Source organism: Amia ocellicauda, chromosome 19 (genome assembly GCF_036373705.1).
Source record: "Amia ocellicauda isolate fAmiCal2 chromosome 19, fAmiCal2.hap1, whole genome shotgun sequence".
Lineage (NCBI taxonomy): Eukaryota > Metazoa > Chordata > Actinopteri > Amiiformes > Amiidae > Amia > Amia ocellicauda.
The window spans coordinates 13544489-13565558 of NC_089868.1; the positions used below are offsets into that span (position 1 = coordinate 13544489).

General features: G+C 36.7%; 1 protein-coding gene across 4 annotated transcripts in view; it reads right to left on the reverse strand.

The window, feature by feature from the left end:
- Positions 1-394: 394 nt before the first annotated feature.
- LOC136714335 (zinc finger protein 644) overlaps positions 395-21070 on the reverse strand; it is a 34556-nt gene continuing 13880 nt past the window's right edge. For all 4 annotated transcript variants that reach the window (XM_066691771.1, XM_066691773.1, XM_066691770.1 and 1 more), the window contains 5 exons: positions 9217-12234; positions 8263-8835; positions 5337-5462; positions 5003-5105; positions 395-2117 (listed from right to left, as the gene is read on the reverse strand). In XM_066691771.1, coding sequence (XP_066547868.1) covers positions 1925-2117; positions 5003-5105; positions 5337-5462; positions 8263-8835; positions 9217-12220 — 3999 coding nt within the window. In that variant the 5' untranslated portion in view covers positions 12221-12234 and the 3' untranslated portion in view covers positions 395-1924. The remainder of the gene's footprint in view (positions 2118-5002; positions 5106-5336; positions 5463-8262; positions 8836-9216; positions 12235-21070) is intronic.

Here is a 21070-nt window from a genome sequence, read left to right on the forward strand (position 1 = left end):
TTATATTACTTTGAATTCAACAACTTACAGTCTAATAATGGTGGTACATGATTTAACATTTGAACGCAGCTCTTTAAATTAGTTATTTCAAGTTATAATCCATTGTTAAACTAAATATGTGTGTGCACCGTTCCATGCAGAAATAATTGCCTTAACTATTACCTTTTTAGGTGTCTAAAGAATATGTTTAAGTAATCCTATGGACCTTGATATTGTTTTAAGTTTACTTTCAAATGCAAGAGTGTTACTTGTGAAAAGGATATATTTAGGACAATTCAAGTACTATTTAAGTGGTAAGAATATTTACCTATTTTTTAAAGTTAATCCAAACACATTAATTAAATATCTTCACTCCATCACACTCTAAATCACATGAAAAGAAAACACAATCAAGTAAGATCTTTAACACAAAGCAAAAGAAAAGCTTTTACCTTTTTTATTTCAGCAAAAGGTTGCTATATCTACAGCAATAAGCTGAATGATTATACGGTGAACACCGCCATCTCAGTACATCCAAAAATTAAAAGCAGACAAATGTATAACTTGTTCTTGTTACATTCACTACTCAGAAACACGCAAGGTTTTTCAGGATGAATAAAACTAAAACCTTTTATCTTTATTTAGCATACAGAACATGAGGAAGTTTCAGCACCATTACCATGTGGTTTACATTTAAAATAAAAAAAAAGCTTATCTGTAGATAATTCTCTGCACATATTTACCTGCATATCTCCTGAAACAGTAAATCAGTTTACATAAGGTAGTTGTACGTGAGGGTTCTTGATATTAGGAAGCAAATATTATAAGAATTACAGTATTAAACAACATTACAGAAGAGGTTCAGTCACACCAAAAAAAAAAAAAAGAAATGTTTGTATTTAACTTGGTTAAATTACATAATAAACACCAATTTTATGTATATATATTTATATATATATATATATTTCAGGAATTTGTGTTGTGAGGTCCCGCTGTCTGAATGCAGCTACCTCTAACATTTGAAATCCAAATGTTCACTGAGATTTTTTGTTCAAGACGTGCGTTTATCGAACTGAAGGAAAACCTCTGATCAGAGATCCAAACCGAAACTGACCATATTCACACACTTGAGAAACACTGATACAGCTGCGGTGGTTTCAACAGCTGAACAATATAAGTTGTCTTCAGTCAAAATAAACAATTAATCTTGTATTATTGTGCGTTTAATGATTTTAAAGAACTTGTGAAAATATCTGAAAGCATTTACAATAAGCTATAAAGTTAATGTGAAATTGTATTCTTCTGGTATGAAAACATTAGTAATGCTATTCTTTCTAGTGTAGCGCTGTTGACTATACATGTAGAATTTGTCTGCTAGTGTTCCTACAAACAGCATTTGATTCTTACAGACTCACCACCCTGTCACTATCTGAGGTATGGGTTGTTTCTTTTGGTAGTGGGTTCACACTGTCAATTAAAATGAAAATTTGGAGAGAGAAAAAAAGAGAGACAAATGCTGCCAACCTAACGTCTGACTTTTAAAAATAGAAACACTGTAAAAGCTTGCTAAAATTCAGTGAAAAGTTTCAAAAACATCTAGCAATACTTACAAGTGATGTTGAGTAAGAAATGATTTCAGACCCATCACTGTCCAGTTCCCCAGGTTTCTTTTGTTTGCCGTTTTTTTTTTGCCTCAGAAATGTAATGTTTGAATTCCTTATTTTCTTAAAGGACAATAAGATGCTGATATAAAAAAGGGAAGGTAAATTCTGAATGCATTATAAAAATTACACACACACATATATATATATATATATATATATATATATATATATATATGTGTGTGTGTGTGTGTGTATATATGTATATTTTTGTGTATATATCTATATATACAAATTTGCACATTGATCTGGATTGAAACTTTTCTCTTAAAATGTTCCTTTGTTCAGGAGGCTGCCTGGGTCACCAGTAAAGGCGTCTGCTGTTCGGACACTGAAGATGCATCCTTGGGCAGGGCAGTCACCTCCACCATGCCAGCACCAGTTCTCGGGACGCTTGTGTTCATTAAGTGCCTCTGTAAGTGTTTGATCCAGTCCTCCTGAACAGACAATGGACCCTGGAAGACTAGGTCACAGAACCTGCACAGTTTTAAAAGAAACAATTACTGAGACGCCCTTCTGCTTGAAAATAAACATTTAACGGCCGTCACTTATAGGGTGAGGAAGAAATGTACACTTGAATGCTTTTCCAAACAAGATATCGGTACATAATCAATGCAGGGAACATCAGTTTATCTTGAAACTGTGATTCAATGCATTCGGCAGTGCTTTATTGCTTTGAAAACTCAAAAGTCGGTGTAACACAATAAAGAAATGGTTGCTATGCCTTTAAAAATATTAGCAAATCAGAATAGTTGCAAACAGGAAGTCCCACCTTATTAGTGATGGTAGCCATTTTAGGATAATAACTACACAGGTTGTGAAAAGAAAATGAGAGCTAAGTGTTAAGATTAGAGCCCAACCAATACCGATAATCGGGAAGCAAAATTTCCCAATTACCGATATATCTGCCAATATTTACTTTTTTGTTAGCATGCAAAACAGACATTTGTACCATGGATCCCTCAAATCTGAGAGAAATGGTCAAATATGCACTGAAGGCAGGATTTTTACAATTTTACATTTTATATAATAAACTTAACATTAATATTAATCATAAATAACAACCACAAATCAAACACTGTACAAATAAACTGAATGAGTTAGAATGAGGGAGAATAAAAGGAAAAATATAAAAATATGCATGTTCTATACATTAGAGTTCTGGCCTGGCTTATATTTGCATTTTACACATATCAGGTTCTCTCAAGTGATCCAGTGCTCAATACTGCCGATCACACAGTGGCAGGTTATTATAGCGCAAGCAGCACAGCACAGCACAGCACAGCACAGCACAGCACAGCACAGCACAGCACAGCTGCATTTGTTTTAAAAAAATGTATTTAAAAATGCCCTCGAAAGTATAACTTATTTAATACGTATAATAGACGTATTGCAATACGAATAACAGCCAAAACACGATGTAGGATTTTAATACGTTTTATAAATATCATGTATAGTTTCTCCAACATTGTCTGAGAGATGCGTTTTTCACTAATTTTCTTTATGTTTTCTTGTGATCTGAGCTCACTTGTCATTTGGAGACAGTTTTTGTTTGCTGATATCCCGTCAAAATCTTCAGCGACCATTTACTGTTTTTCTTTATTTTAATTGCTATTGTAAATTTTGAGAAGCGATTTAATTCACTTTTCAGTAAAAATGCACCTCTATGCCATAGTATACAGTAATCTTCAGTCCTGATGAAAATAAAAAATAATTCAAACCATGGATATGAAAATGCAGCACGGCTTTCAAAAATACTTTGTATTGGTTATGAGGGTTTTAGTAAAACATGTTTATTGGTTTATAAGCCCTGTGTTTCTCAATGGGTGTGTGTTTGTTTCACCGCAGTGCTCAGAAGTGAGTGCACGCGACGCCACTGCGCATGAGAATCAGTGTGGAGTCTGAAGCTTCCAGCAAAAACATAAGCACCATAACTATGTTAATAAATAATGGGAAATAATTATAATAACGACTGTAAAACCAAATAAACTTGTATGTATTTATTGTCTGAAGTCTGATGAAGGATTTTATGTCAAAATATTTAGCCAATAGTTTGAGAAAATATATCGGAGCATTATCAGTAGAATATGTGCCGATACAGATATTTCTGTAAAATGCCAATATCGGCAGATAATATCGGTGACTTGCATCTAACCAAAGAGTTGCTGTTGATCATCTACACTTTGTAATATATGTGCATTAATTAAGTTGGTAAGTTGAGTCTTTTCTATGTAAATGAGAATGAGAGGTAGTTAGTCAGCCATTAGCTACTGGTGATTAGTTGATTTAGTAAACAAACTTTGTAAATTGGTTTAAACTTATCTTAATGATAAAATATGAATGATAACTTATCTAATTAGTTCATGCATTTACATGTTTTACATGGTTAAGTAAGAACTCACAAAGCTTTGTTTTAAGTTTTGTTTTGGGAATGTTAAAAAGTTAAGATAAAAAGCCACAAAATGGCTGACAGTATTTTACGCTCATGAAACGCACACAGTTAGCAAAGCACATTTCCACTTGCTCAAGCAGGGTATCATTTACATTTGTTATTAATAAAGCTGATACTATTCATACAAAGTGCTGTATTTCATGTAAGAGAAGAATTGTACCTGGAAGAATTGATGCTGTTTTGAAGGCAAAGGGTGGTCATACCAAATATTGATTTGATGTAGATTTTTCTTCTGTTCACTCACTTTGCATTTAGTTAATTGATAAATATAATCTATTAACATGTCTATTTTTGAAAGCATTCTTACTTTACAGCATTTTTTCACACCTGCATAAAACTTTTGCACAGTACTGTATATAGATATATAGACATAGATATTTACTGGCTACATGTTGTCTGAAACTATGGTTATTATACAGCCAACAGTAGATGTATTGTTACTTTAATTAGAGCTTGTGAATGAATGCCCCGTTTTAACATATAGGTCAGGTTTTATTTTGGAGATGGAACTTTTCCGGACACGGAAAGGTGAGCCACCCAGCATTGCATGCAGAAGATCTGATTCTACACTAGACTCACTGGAACAACACTTTCAAGACTTGCCCTCTCACTAACTCTGAGTGGGACGATGAGGACTGTAATTGAAACATAGTTTAAGAACTATGACAAAAGAGACAACTATTGTGTTTTTTTTTTTCTTTATCTTTAAAAGCTGGCTATTGTATTTTGATGTATTTCTGATTCCTAGAGTCCTGATAACTAAAGTTATTAATATTAGCCTATGTTTCCTTAAATTCCTTGGTGTCATTCTCTTTTATTCCACCTCTTGCCGAACCTAGATCTGGTCCAATTCTTGCAAAAGCATAACACATGCTACATAAGCAATTAAAACCCACAATTAAAAGTGTACCTGCACGTTAGTCTGTAGATTTCCTCTGCTGTGTGTGGTAGCGGAAATATCTTCTTTTTCGGTCCCGGCCTTGATCTAGGTTTCTTCTGTTTGCAGTCGTACGCTAAAATTAAATTCAATAATTACACAATTACAGGCAGGCTTAAAAAAAAAAAAGAAATATAAAACCAGTGTCAAGAAAAGCGTTTGTCATCTAGGATATGTCGGGATTCACGGGTTTGAATTCACACTGGGCAACAGCCATTTTCTGTGACACATGTACTGATATAACAGTTGGTAAAGGTACCAACCCTAAAAGGTTCTCGCTAGAGGTATGGGAATAGGAGACCCTTACTTGTTCCTTCGAGGAGGGCAGCCCTTTTCCTCCGTGCGTACGCTCTGAGGTGATTGGACAGACTGACTGCGCTGGGAAATGTGGTATTGCAGTGGACACACACTTTCTTGTTGAGCTCATTCTTATCTGAAATGCAAGGGAAAATCATGACGGAATCAAATCTGATGTATTATTGTGTGTTAAACAGATATAAAATCAAATAGCCTAGATAACAGAATCAGAGTTCCTTGTCCTCTAATTAATTTATCTGGTGTATTTTTTTTATTCATTAGAAATTGTGTTCCTTTTTGGATACTGATGATTGCAGGCTAACATTTAAGTCATGTACTATAAATTGTGAAGATGAAAACCTTTCAAATCCCTGTTCGTTGTAATTCAGCGTTATATTTTTCCCTAGCTATAATGAGCTAGTTCTGTTTTGCCCTCAGTATAAAGGTGGCAGTATTTGGGGAAATCAAACACACTGAGTACTCAGAGATTAACAAGTTAAACTGCAATTCCCAAACTGCCTGAACAATGCCTTCCATCTGGGTTTATTTTTTTGGATGAGGTATAACATGGGGATCCTCGGCAACATAAAAGAAAGAAAAAGAAAAAAACCTAAGATGACATTTTAGGCAGCGATAAACTGTTTACTACAATCTGTAATTTTTCCAGATGTGTGATTGATATAAGTGAACATGTAGGATGCAACACTTTGGTAAGAGAAGACAGCAAATACAAATTACTTTTCCTTTAATTGTTTCAAGCAGAGAAAAACACATCAAAGTAAGAAGTGTTTGCCTTACAAAGCTCAGTGTGAATTATTTCATTTTATAAATCATAGAATGTAAAATGATCCCCATTTAAAGGACTACAGTAAGCTAAGCAAATTCAAAAATATAATATACTTAATGAAAGCTGATCGACTCAGTAGAGTTTCAGTGGCCAGGGTATATCAAAAGTTTCACTGCTGTATATACGTGAAGAGAACAAAAATCAAATTCAACTAAATATTATACATATATAACAAATAAACTGTCAATACTTTTTGAATGGTGTTTTGAGCATGCTGTCATTTTTAGATCAAGCTGCAAATGACAAATCACTGTAGAAATCCGAAGATGTCACTTGGTAACAGGGACATTCTCATTGCAAGATTTATTAAAGACTTTATGCTTGAAGCACAGGTTTATCATGGTTTTGGGAATTACAACTGAAAGCTGTAGCTTCGAAAACCCTCTTGCTTGGTAGAGACAGAAAACTGGCTGTGCACATCCCTGCTTTGCTCAGGTATAATTCACTCAGGGCTTCTCAAGTGCCATTCTCTCTTCAGTCCCTTTCCAAATTCACAGAGTAACAATTGTTGAGTGTTTTTTTTATTATTTATGAATAAGACCATTACGATCCTGTAACCAGCTTTTTTGACATGATTCATAAAACAATGCTTCCTTCCATTCCTCCCCCTATTAAAACACATCTGTTAACTGGAAACTGTCTGCTGTCTTGGTGACAGGCTAAATAAATAAATGTTACTTTAAATAACTTGAGACTTCTTTACTGACGCAAAGCTGAGCGAATCATTTTCCTGAGTGTAAGAGCACTATTTCTCGAATGCAGACTTAACGATGGGAAGCTGGGAGGATAAATTATATACCTGGATAATAAAGAGGCATAGGCATACTCATCTTACTTCAAAAATACTTCAAAAATCTGATTTAAGTAAGAAAGTGCTATCTATAACGTTTTCTGCTAAAGAGGTGATTTTAATTGTAATTAATTTTTAATGATGATTAAATGAATAATAATCATCGCTTTCTTAGATAATCAGTCGTAGGGTAGGACATGAGCCAGAAAGACTAGTCAAACATGGACACGTAGTCAACTTATCTCACTATAAGTACAAACTAAACCCAATAAAGACTGTGAACTGATGAGATAATGTGATGTTTCAAGTAACTGAGAGAAGGTTCTCAGCTGCAGAAGAAGCATGTGTAATATATAAAGCATAGCTGGCATATAGTAATCAAAATGTTGAGAAGTAGAAAACTATATTTAACATCAATCTACAGAGGAAACCGATTGCTTATTTGGACAGGCATGAAACAATGAGGAGTACACAGTCCATGTAGTTACAATTCCTCATCAAATAATTCACTGCCTTTTAATTTTAATTTCAAAGCACTCCGTGTCATTAATTCTTTTTGTACACATCATAATAATTTTATTCATTGTCAGATGTTTGTTTAGCTAGGTTTTGTTCACCCCTATTAACCCAAAGTGGCTCAGGGAATAGCAGTACCCTAAAATGTTAAACAACTTTGATAAAAAAATTCAAAGTTACACCAAATTATTGAAACGGTGCACAAAAGATTGTTCAGTAAATAAGTCAACCTGTGGAGGTGTTAAAATATACAAAACAGCTGTGAAACAAGAGACCATTTATTGCTGTAGTACACTCATTACGATTGATGTGCATGCTGTAATGCAAATGAATTTTTTGAGTTTCTGGTTCCCATGTATTTGTGTTCAACAAAAGAACAATCAATGTAACATCTGAAACAACACGAGGAGAGCAATCATTACTGGTTACTCAGATGTAAAGTTTTATTAGTAATACACACGGAACTGTCTTGCATGTGTTTAAATTCAAGGTGTGCGACGATCAGGTTTTAAAAACACTGTTGAGACTCTTTAAAATAACAAAACAAATTAATGCAAAACTAGTTAAGCCTCTCACCTGGAAATGTTAAATTATCAAACATAACTAGTCCCAAGGAAACCGATCTCCTAGAGTCTCCTGGATGTGTCACCCCACGTACCCCATGCAGTCTACAAACATCTACAACCTTTTAACCGATTTAAGGCTTAAAAGAATGTTGTACTCAAGAAAACCCTGTATTTTGCGGCACTGACACACCTTCATCAACTTTAGAGGTTTTCTTACCTGGTTGCCAGTTGAGCTCTGTTTTCACCGCCTGCGTCCCAACGCTGTTCTCTTTGGGAGGGGAGGCAGTGAGACGCTTCCTTGCCGTCTGGGAGCGAATCTTAGACATCTCCATCTCCTCGTCCTGCCTTTTTTTCTTGAGGAGTTCGATCAAGGTGCTGGACTGCGGGCTTTTGACCGCAGGTTTGGCTTCCACCAGTTTTTTCCCAAAGCCCTCCCCCTCCTGTTGGGAAGCCGCAGGCGCCCAGGTCTCCCCGTCTGGGCTGGCGTGCTGAATTTTGACCGGTATCCCAGTGGGTGACAAGAACAGACCGTCACTAGAGGCAAACTTCTGGGACACAAACGGTCGAGAAAAGAAGCGTTTCTTGTTCAGCACCTGCAGAATGTTTTTGTATTCTTCCTTGTCCTGCATCATCTCGTTGAGAATGCAAACCGGAGATTTACTTGTGCTGGATATCGTTTTCCCAATCCTTTTTAAGTGGCCCCGAACGTGATTGGATAGTCCAGTCTTTGTGTCAAACCAGCCTCCACATAAAGGACAGGTGTGCTCAGTTTGTGAATCTGGCTTGTCCACTATCAAAAAACAAGAGAGAGCCAAACACTTGAAAGTAGTAAATCACAAGACCATGCTATAGAACATTAAAGTGCATTTATAACAGACATATGATTTAAGAGGATCTAACGGTTAATAATCATTCAAGTATGTAAAGCCCATTGTTTAACCATTTAACTTTGTCTATCTGTACAAAATATTTAAATCACTCAGTGTTGAGTAGGAAACAAAAAAATATGATTAAATATGTCAATTAAGTCTTTTATTTGCCCCAAAGCAGTGGAATGGGCTACTAATTACTTTTAAAATGACTACCTTGACAAGGAGATCAAATCATTGGGCCAGATTCTACATCTGCTACACTCTGAACATCCAAAGGGGAAAAAAAACATCATAGTCACCTTTTTTAATTCGCCGGACTGCAGTGATCTTCCGTCGGATGCGTGGCTTTCGGTCCTGAGAGGCTACTTGCTCTGGTGAAACTACATGACGAGCATCGTAACTCAGCCCCACTCTGTGAAGGTGACCGCGGACATGATTGGACAGACCAACCCCAGACTCAAAAAGTGCAGGACAGTACGGACACGACTTCCTTTCTGCTGTGAAGGGAGACATGTCAAAGTTGGCAAAGGAATCACCATGTGTAGCCAAGGTGGACTCCAACGCTTCTGCGCACACTTCCGTTTCGATGCACTCTTCTTTCACTTTCACCTTCTGTATGGCATTATTGTCTTTTTCAACACTGCTGCTGTCCTCAAAGATGCTGCTTGTCAGACCCCTGTCCTCTTTCATGGGGAACCTCTGTCGACGGATAAAATAGTTCCTAGCGTAGGGGTTTTGTTCGTTCTCGTTGCAGTCTAAGAAGTTAGCGGTAGCCTCGCTGGTATAGTCACTGAAGTCATAGGTGTCCTCTGGAACATCTTCATCCAGGTTCTCCAGGCCGTCATCCTTCTTTGGATTTTGTTCAAGTTTTGGTAAAACTACAAGAGACCCCTGGTCCATTGCCTCAGGATATGGAACTGATATTTTTCTTTTGTTAGGTGATGTTCTAAGGAGAGATCTGCTGCCAGCCATATCCTCACTATCAGCATCATCGCTGTCTTCTTGGCTTTGATCAGAGTCATAGCTTGGAAAGTACACATCGCTGGACGTTTCGATTTTGGGAGTCAGTGGCTTGTAACAGTTAGAGCGTGAATTCTGCTTTTCCAGGTTGACCTCATACATGCTTCCATATCCTTGCTCACTATCGCTGTAACTGTCATCCGCGTATGGAAGACCTGTTGTAACATCGATCTTTTCAACCGGTTGAAACGTCAACTTGCTTTGCTTGTCATGTCTGCGTAAAGAAGACAGCTTGTTTGTAGTTTTGCTTAGGCTCCACTTAGCTAACTGGGAGTTGAACATGCCTTTCCTGGCTTTCTGCATGCTTTTATTCTTTCTAAACAGGTCTGACAAACCATCGGACAAAAAGGGCATCTCTGTTCGGCTTCTGAACGCTTGCTTCTCCATACAGTGCTTTGGCTTCAAATGCAATCGTGCATCGGTTTTCTGGGATTTGTCTGAAACCGTGTGCTGTTCGTATTCAGGCACTGCATAGTCATTTGTTTTATCAGATTGTGGACTGTCACCTTCCTCATGATATTGCTGCTGATGAATGAGCTCAACATGTTTCTTTAGGACATTTTTGTTTGGAGTGCTGAAAGGGCATATTTTACAAGAGTAGGTGAAAGATTTTTTGGGAGAACCTAGTATATCGTATTTTGCTACTAACTTCTTTTGACCTTTAGCATCAGTTTTTTGCACAATGATGTATGTGGGCTTGAGGTTGGCCCCATGGGCACTAACTCGATGGCACTCCAGCTCATGCTCAGTCACAGCCATGAAGTTGCACTCTTCACAGCAATAATACCTTTTATCTTTTTCGTGCGTTTTAGCGTGCTGTACAAATGTTTTGGGGCAATTTGTTCCAAAAACACATTGGGGGCACTGTAACCTTGCATTCCTGCCCTCATCTTGAAGTTCATTCATTCCCTTGATTTCCTCCATGAGTTTCTCCCTCCTCTCCTGGTGAATAATCATGTGCTTCAGAAGAGAGTTGCGGTCACGAAACGAACGCCCACATTCCCTGCATATAAAGGGCCTGGGAACATTAACATGACGAAACTGATTATTCCCATCTAAATGATACATCATATGCCTATGCAAATGTTTCTTCTCTTTAAAATTGACATTGCACTTTGTACATGGGAAGAACGATGGTTCTTGCTCACCATCTAGACCTGTTGAAGGCTCAGTCTTTATTGGTTTCAGTTTGCTGCCCATGCAGGAAAAGCTGTCCATCTCGCCCATGTTGTGTCCGTCAAGATGTTTTTTCGAGGGCGAATTTAAAATCAACTGCTTGATAGCTTCTACGGTTTCACTGGGATACTTTTCACATAAATCAACAGATGATTGTGTATTGGGCTTTCTCCTAAAGGAATGTAACCTTTTATTAGAAATAGTGTTTTGCGAACTCTCTTCATAATCGGACACATCGTCCATTCTTGACCTTTTGGAGGCGTGATTCAAGTCAGCCCACACATTCTCTGATAAGTCCTCCAGCTCAACCATATCCATTTTGCGCTTCCTCCGTCTCTGTACAGAGGGCTGGGGAGCGACTTCTGCCTCTCTAGCTAGATCGTTTTCATTGTTCTCCCACAGAAACTGCATGAACTCCTTCTGAGGGTCCCAGTTCAGGTCGTGGGCACTGTCGTACTCGTCCGAGGAGCTGTCTGAAGACTCCAGAGAGAAGTGCCAGGTTTTCCTGTTGTTCATTTCTTCGCTCTTCATTATCTGCATCATCGGCGTTCCCTCTGTTGTGTCCTCAGACAGACTGGTCCTGGCTGCCTCAGACTCCTCCTCTTCCTCATAAGGCTGGTTTAAACTGGCAACTTTCTGTGCAGCCAATGGGTCAGGCACCAAACCTGACACCTCCTGCTGTGCCTGGCTCTGAGCTTCAGATGTTGTAGGTATCTTGAGCTCATGAGGGGTCTTGGAGACCGGAGGGCTGGAAATCTTAGCTGGTTGCTCCAAAGGCTGGGCATTACTGAGTGAAACACTGCCCTTATTCAGGACACACTGCTTCTCTGACGTGGTGCTTGGAACAGGTCCATTAACAACAGTTCCTGTGAGCAAGGTATGGTCGGCAGTCGAAACAGCAGTAGCACTACTATGTACAAATAGGATCGGCTGGGCTCCATTTAAAGGTTTTTCATAAGTGTCCGTGGACAGCTGTTCTTGCAGGCTTAAAGCGTTGTTCTTTGGAGAGGATGTCTGTCTCTTTAAGGATACCTGCTTGATACTTGTATTTTCACAAAGAGAATCAAAATTTTTCTCCTCATTTGCATCCTTTTTCAAGTCAGCCATTCTTGCAGTTTATCCTGGGTGAGAAAAAAAAATGTACACATTGGTGAACAAAAACACAATAACGGTGTAGTACTTATCAAAATACATTACATCAATGGTCAACAGACTACAGAACTGTGGTATGCCCTGTATAAATTCACCTTGGTACCATATTTAACAAAAGCATTCATAAAATGAATCAATAAATAATAATTAAAAAAAACTTAAATTATATAAAGCAAATAAAGATATTTTTAATTAATACTGAACCAAAGTTTTGAGTATCTAATTTCTCAGGAATTAGATTTACATGATTCCAGTCGCATTATTATTCAACACCCATTTTCGCCATTTCTATTCACAACAGACCCTGCTGTTAGCCTTGAATACTCTTGTGAGGACTTTAATTATGAGAACATAAGGAATCCACACCTTTGGGTTACAACCTTCCTGCCTCTCCCTTTAAAACTCTCAGCTGTTGCTAAAATTGACCAATTTCCATGGGAACAAAATACACCTCCAATGAGATCATATTCCATCTTATCACTCTAAAATGGTGCTAAAACAGTTCCCAGCACGAGCCCCTTGTGTTAAATACTCAGATCCTTACAAGTGGGCACATACAAACAGGCGTTAAAAAGCAGACCAGATGAATGGATGCAAAAACAGTCCCGAGCTTTCAATCTTAAGATAAAAAAGGCTTCTCCGCTGATAAAGAAAGGGGAAAAAAGTTAATCAAAGCTAATCAGTGGATAACGAGCCCTTGTGGTTTCAGATTAGGCAAACAGCTAGCTGAGATGAAGTTTTCAAGTTTGTTTTTTTAATGTCCAAGCCTGTTATAATCATACAGTTAGACAAATGTATGCTCAGTCGATTTGACATCCTATACTAGCTTTTCTCAACAGGAAGCAACGTTGCTAACGAAGTGGTAAATTCAGTGTTAATGAGTGGCTTCACTGTTACCACCTCAGAGGTAAAACCTTCCGTGCTCCATATTCTACCCATCTGTTCTGGTGTTAGGGGTTCAGAGGAGGAACAGACGCTTCGCATTTAAAGCAAACTTCACTGCTACCCTCTGAACAGCAGGGTGGCAAGCCATCAGAATATTATGTCTGCTCTCAAATTACAGACCTCATTAACGGGCTCCCTATTCAGAAGTCTGCACAAGTTAACATCCTGATTCCATTTATAACAACGATGGTGCTGCAAATCACTTATTTATTTAGCCATTTATTTCAGATATAAATTAGCAGTGGCTGCAAAACAATATTTAAGTTTATTTCCCAGGATAATAAGCACATTTTTAAATATGATATGTATAAGTATATATAGATACATAGATGAGATATTCATTAGTGAGAAATTAGTAATTATAAACAAATATTAGTTGTTATAAAGGCATTCTGAATCTGTCATGTTTTATATCCCACTACACTGCACTATATATATATATATATATATATATATATATATATATATATATATACATATATATATACATATACACACACACACACCAAAAAACATATATTGTAGTATTGTAATGAAAAAGAGGGTTTTTCTCTACCTGCTTGGTGTGAAATGCATCACCCTTACCTATTCATACCTGAGAATCCACTATGTCTTATTGCAATGCATGTAACAAGATCAAAATGTGTACATTTATTTATTAAGATCATTTGCTGCAGTTGTTTTTGTGGCATGGCATGATATGAAGAAAGGGGCAGATTTAATTTCATAGTAACTACTGCCACCAACCTCCACTAAAACTGTATGCTCATTATTGCAGACCTTGACAGAACAGAACAGGATTTGAGGAAAATTCAATAGAGGCTCATTGGTAGAGGTATTTTTCTACAGAAAATGTGACTTTCTCTACTCTCTAATCTTGGATTGTGGTTTCAACAGCCAAAAAGCAGCTTGCATATGCACCCGCTCATACAATAATCATTTTTGTTTTCAGAGGATTTGTAAGCTCTCTCAATCATAAACAGTACCGAGCAGAAATGTTCCATTGCCAGAAAATTTTCTGGCAATGGGTAAAAAAAAAAAAACTGTCCTAATGGGGTATGTTTACTCTGGCACCCAAACAATACTGCCAGTTACAGGCCACTATACCATGCCCGACTTGGAAATCACAAATGTCAGTGGATTCCCCTCCCAACTCCCAACTATCAGCACTTGCAATAACACCCATATTACACTTCATCTTGAGGTTACTGCAGAAAAAATGAGGTGATAATTGCATATTATCATAATTATTCTGTAATCCCTCAGAGCAAGCTTCCTGGGATATTCAATAATACAAAAGCAAGTATGAACTGCCTATCAGGAATCCCTCACCAACATTTTGTTTTCATCACACAAAGTTTTAGATCACTGTTATGTCGAAAAAAACTAGAATAATCTGAAAATAGTGCCTTGGAAAAATAAATTTGCTTGGCATGTATGTTAAAAAGATAACAACAAAAAGGTTTCACATGATGTCATCATAAAAATACAACTGTTTTCATAAAGAGATTGGTGCTAAGACTTTAAACTGAAAGTACTCAACGGAGATTTTCATTTCGGGTGTATATGAGGAACAAAAACAAGATTGCATCTATATCAGTGACTGGATACCCATCTTTATTTCAATATATTAAACCAGTACAGAAATTACAGACCGCCACAGCTTTAAGTTTGCTATTTATACAGTAGGCATATGTTACTGGTGACATCAGCTACTGTCAGTGAAAAAGCAGCTCCCAAGTATGTACAGTAACTTAAAAAAAACATTGTTTTCTCTGGACCACCATGAAATAAAGGCACACCAGTTTACAACCCTTGTAGCCAATGATTTCACAGAATAGGCTGTTATTACAATTGATTTAAAAAAATGATTTAAATTATTTAAAAATGAATCATACTGCCAACCTACGAATGTAGACATGCATTCAGCAAAACTCCAGATGAAATCCCTGTCATTAGAAGGCAAAACCTTGCCTGAAACTTACCACTTGTTAAATGGCCTTTAAGTCCCAATTCCACAATGTAATTTCAATTCCAGAATTCCACAAACACGTCAGTGTCAATGCGCCTCTCGTTATCAAACACAGGCATTTTATTTTGGAGTATCACCAAAAATTATAAAATTAATGTGACTCACTCATAAGCGTTATGTACCCCAAGACTATTACACACTGTATAATTACTTAGATGGTTAGTATCATTTTCTTAATGTTTCTTTTATAGTACATGTGTCCACACTAATTTTGGCATGAAACTCAATGCATCATCTTATTTTTAAACACAGCCTCATGACTGGAACACCTACAACTCGCTGCTCTCCCTTCTAGAATACCTCTAAGAGCAGAATAATGTAACAAAATAAAACTTTTAAAAATCCATTATTTAACTTTTGTTTGAACATTTAGTTTTTAATGCCTTATAATTGAAACCTGTGAGAGCTGCACCCACGTGACAAAGATCTCGGTGGTATCATCCTGGTTGTTCAACACAAAGGAAAGGAGAAAGGAAGATGTTTATGGCGTTGAAGGGTAAGCTGATTTAGAGTGTCAGAATGAATCCAAACATGCCAAAGCACAGTGAGAAAACCTATCATTTATGTTGACTTTCTACCCAACTGTCAGGTTTCTGGTCACAGTAGGGGATGCTACTGGGATTAGTAAGTCCTCCTTGTCCAAACGCCAGAGCCGGTTCATAACATATGTTGCATAGAGAGCATGTGCAATACAACCAGGAACAAAAGGAAAGAAACAACAGCAGAGTTTGAAGACGTTGGACTACAAAACTTCCTAAGGTAATTGGAGCTATTGATTATGTGATACAGTGCGAACTTGTGAAGCTTCCTTTCATGTGGAAAAATATCAAAGCAGGCCAGACATTCGGCTCGGCACACCAGCACGCTGCTCCGAAGCCACTGCAAAAAGGCCTGATTCAGCTCATCTGTAGCTGTTGACACGCCATTACGAAAGTCATAGTCTGCTTTGTAATATTTTGTTTAAAAAATATATTTTCAAAAGGTCAATAAACGCACAATGTACTTCACAACTATTCTAATAGCCTCCTTTTAAAATGCACTGTGTTGGCTGCCAATAAGTCTGAAACCTGTGACAACTCCACTAAATGGTCTTTAGGACTCAAATTAAAATGCAAAGAAAGTGAGGACAGAATTATAATGATTAAAAAGATACATTAATTTGTATTGTTTGATTAAAAAAAAAAACATTCTGCAAGTGTTACAGGGGGAAAAAAAGGAGCTTGTACACAAAAGGTCATGAAAGATATTTACATAATAATAGCATCTTGTCATTCTAATGGGATTTTGCATTTGACCGCGCGTGTCAAGATCATAAGGAGAAACACCAGTCCTGTCGTCCTTGATGACAACAACTTAATTATCTGAAGCCCGTGGTAACTGAAAATAGAGGTTGCTGCCACATAAAAATGTCATGGTGCTTACTGCAGTTGTTTGCTGAAAGTCCATTTGATAGGATACCTATAGCCGGTGGTATTAGTCATGTAATTTCACAGACCTACAAGGAAGGAATGAAATCTGAAGCTAATAGCTATTCGCAGCTCACCGTGATCTGTAATTCTTAGGCTGATAGCGTGTCCAAAATTCAAATGCATTATTTTTTACGAGTTTACAGGATCTGCCAACCGATTCAGTCGCCCCGTGCAGTTTAAAGATGCTTAATATTTTGTAACTGATGTAAGACCCCACTACGTGCATTGGCTATTCAATAACCTTTAATAGAGAGCTTGAGATCTTGAAAACACATTGAGAAACCGATCAGATAAAAAAAGACACCAACGGATCAGACAGTATTTTAATGTTTTATTATTATTATGGGGGGGTTGGGGGGAGAGTCTGATCACCGAAGAACATAAAAAAGAGGTCAAAACAACTCTGCCAAACTCTTTTTTGTTGTCGAGAGTGAATCTAATTTAAAAGGAGAAAGTATTTTTGCTCTTTGTTTGAAACAAGTCAAGACTCGCAGGACTTGTGGCTTTGTGAAAGCTGGAGCACAGCCAGGGGCTCTGCACAACACTGGGTTATTTTACTACCGGGAGGCTGAATAATAACTGCTTGATTGGTAAACTACAATTTTATACAGTAAGCCCAGACTGGCCAGCTCTAGCTGAAGAGGCCCTTGTGAGGTGGGAAATGAGATTTTAAAAATAAAAAATAAAAACGGGATGCTGTACAATGTAAATGATGCTATGGAGACTTTATAATATATAAATGAAGATGAACAATTAATGTCCTTATGAATGTGAAATTAATCATTCTTGAATCACAAGGTAGTTTTTCCACCATATTTGCTCCCAGTTTAGAAATTGAACCACCTTTCCACCAATCTGATATGGATCATAATCTTTCATATATGAATTAGGCCTATATATTTTATAATACTCATTCAGCCTACTTCCTGATTTGAATTTGGATATTCACATTACATATACAGTTAAAGTGTGATATATAATGTTTTTATAATAATGCACATGTACATTTAACTTCCTGGGCAGTGAGTACAAAAAAAAAAAAAAAAAAAAAAGCAATTCAAGATTCTGCAGATCACTGCAACTTTTGTTACTACATGGAAATTATCAAAACAAATATCAATTATCACCTACAAACAAAGAAAAGAAAATACCTTATTCTATAAACAAGCAAGACTAAAACCCAATTCCACCACTAACATTCAGGGGATGAAACTATCACCTGGTTATTAATACAGTAGCTTAAGGATCGAAGTATGTTATCGAGCTGTCTCCCGAGAATCCGCATCCTCAATTTGTTTCACATACTCACAACTCTTTGTGAACTCCCCTCCTATTCAAACAGATAATAGACAGAAATTGTTACATACATTAAAATATCTTATCAAGTAAACCATCTGCAATATGATCATATGAGCCAAACTTAGACTCCGACAACTGTCAAAAACAGATAAATAAATAAATAGTGACTTTCACAATTGTGATAAAAAAAGGGATACTCTATATATTCTCTGTGATAAAAGGGGACAGGGAACAAGTGACAGTTCAGTTAAGACAGAAGTCATGTTAGAGAGCAGGTATGAACATCAAACACCAAGTTCACAAGAAACCTATTCAGTTGTCTTGAAGCAGGATTTCTGGTGTGTGGAGTAGATTATATCTGTTCAAAATGCTGACATGGCCTAATTTGCTGCCTGTAGTGCAAGAGAGGATTAAACGATATAAACTTTGAAGCTTTAAACAATACCTTTCAAAATTAAATGGATTAAGAATGCCTGTCTGATAAGGATTTCCCAAGGCTTTGTTAGTATAAAACTGCTCTTTTAAAATGTAGTGGTCTTAAATTTCTCATGCATGTGACAATTATTTTAATAAGATCTCTTTCAAATTCACGAGGGCAGCACAATCTCTGACTTTCCCAAATGAAGGAATGAGATCAAGATCATTACAACATAAACCCCAAACACTCTGTGAAAGGACATTATTAAAGAAGAAATTAAATGAAGGCAGTCATATGTATTGTGTTTGTATGACCATTGTATGACCATGTCTGTGGCAGCCCTGTAGAAATGCTCACAAAGGTACTACTCTTAACGGGTTGTTTCCACAATATTAGTACTAGTGGGTGGGGCAGAACATAAAGATTAGGAGGAGTTTATGGTCTTTTATTGAGAAATCATTTGGAGAAAGGCTTTACCACAATGACATAAGGACCTTAACAATAACCATGCTGCACACACTACTGTAAACTCTGGGACAACCTCAACTGGGAAGGGCTTTTCCCAGAGATGTTGGTCAACACTTAAAGAATAAATAGAATCCTAAGGACTGGCACTTAATTTATATTTTGCATTAGTGTTACTATGAAGGAGAAAAAAAAGCTGTCAAGAAGTCATCTTGATTTAGAAAGGCATATTAAATGTAGACAAAACAAGATTGACTTGCTAAATAAAATGGTGGCGGTTCAGTTTGCTTAATTCTCCTCGATGTGTGATAGTGTTTGCAGGTGTCCTTCACACATGAATATCTTGAAAAATGAATAATTTTTCTACAGTTGCAAATAACCAGCAGTTTCCTTTCTAGCTGTGATTCAACACTCATTAAAGTTGTTAACAAGTTTTTTTCTTTTTACGAGAGTTTCATTTACTGGTGCTGAGACATCCATTTAGTTTACATTTCAACAATTACAAAGTCACACGTAGGAGACACACTTGGTTGTCTACATTAATATTTTCCACTTTGCTCTGTATATTTTGCGGTTTCATTTGAAACACACATTTTATTGGGCCACTGATTAATACATCACATTGCATGCTGCTTTAATTTTAGTAAAAAGATGATATATATAATAAGGCAATAGATGAGAAATTAAACGTAATAAATGTATACCAAACATTCAAATTAATAAATACTTCCACATACTATTTGTCTAATGTATACATACGTTACAGCTTGTAAATTATGTTTCATCAAAAGGTAAAGAATTCATTATTGCTGTATGATGAAATACTATGGCTTGGCAGTGTTTGACATACATTAACAATGCAATATACCAGAGACTGTCTGATTTCCTGCTTCATGGAGAGCTTCATTACAAGCAATTACCAGCAGATGGCTCCTCGGCTTCCCAGCACAATGCATGCAGAAGTTTATTATGAAGAAAATACACTTTTCAAGTAACATCATCTTCAACATCTGCCACAGCTATCTGAGAGAAATCTGAGAGAAAGATGTGTAATTATGAAAAGAAGACAGGCTTTGCCAATAATCTACTGTCTGGCTCTCTGCTCCTGAGTGCATTTAAACACGAATTTGCATTTCAAAAGGGGTGCGTCCATTAATAAAGACTCCTGTTCTTCAAAGACTACGGATACAGACTCAGGACTCCAATTACACAAAGAAGGAAAGAAAGGAATGGAGCAAAAGAGACATTCAGTAATGTATACATAACAGCCTATCCTTAAACATCTTCACTATCTTGTTTAAGAAGGAAGTGGCGGCATTTTCCTTTAGTATATGAATGTGTTTTTGCAGGTAAACTAAGACAGGAATGCTGTTGGAATGTATAATGAAATATATTTAGTTTATATAAACACATGTTTATGCTGGAACATCACCTGTGTGTACTGCTATCAAATGAAGTGCCTTAGGTTTTTAATCTGAAGGCTCCAAATTGCAGCATGCATTACTTATTGATCACTTGATTTACACTGATTTAAGTGTTGTTCACATTTCACCACATGAAATACAAAAAATAAAAACTTTCCATAAATCTTTGTGAATAGCAATTTTCATTTCTAGAGTTTCATAGACTTGACACCACAAGAAAATATAATCCTAAATATGATTGTTTTGGTTTACTTTGTTAATTTGTGATTGACCACTATCTTTGCACTGTCCTATCACTTCATTTAAATTCATTAATTCTGCAGAAGTTCTGCATGTTTTTTTTTTTTAAAGCAGGTATAAAATGTCATTGGAATTCACAGAAAAGCAAGGTTCACTATAGTGTTACTAACTGTATCTATAATACCCATCTCTGAATGCCAAATTTCACTCAGCATGCATTTAGCAGCAGGTAGTTCTTGTGCATGCACTTAATTGCATATAACCTATACTCTCCAGGAGCAAGTTTCCAAAATATCACTTCAAATTCCTGGAATAAATGATTGCTTCCTGAAAAATTAATGAGCAAAGTGTTCTCAAACTACAACTTTGATGGAAAATGCCAAAGGTTTAGGTGCTTTGCTACCAATTTAGTGGCAAACTTTTGCCCTTACCCTTTCAATCAATAGAAGCACTGAATTTAAATTTTGGTTAATTGGTGCTCAATCTGTGAAAACCTTATACATCAATAGAACA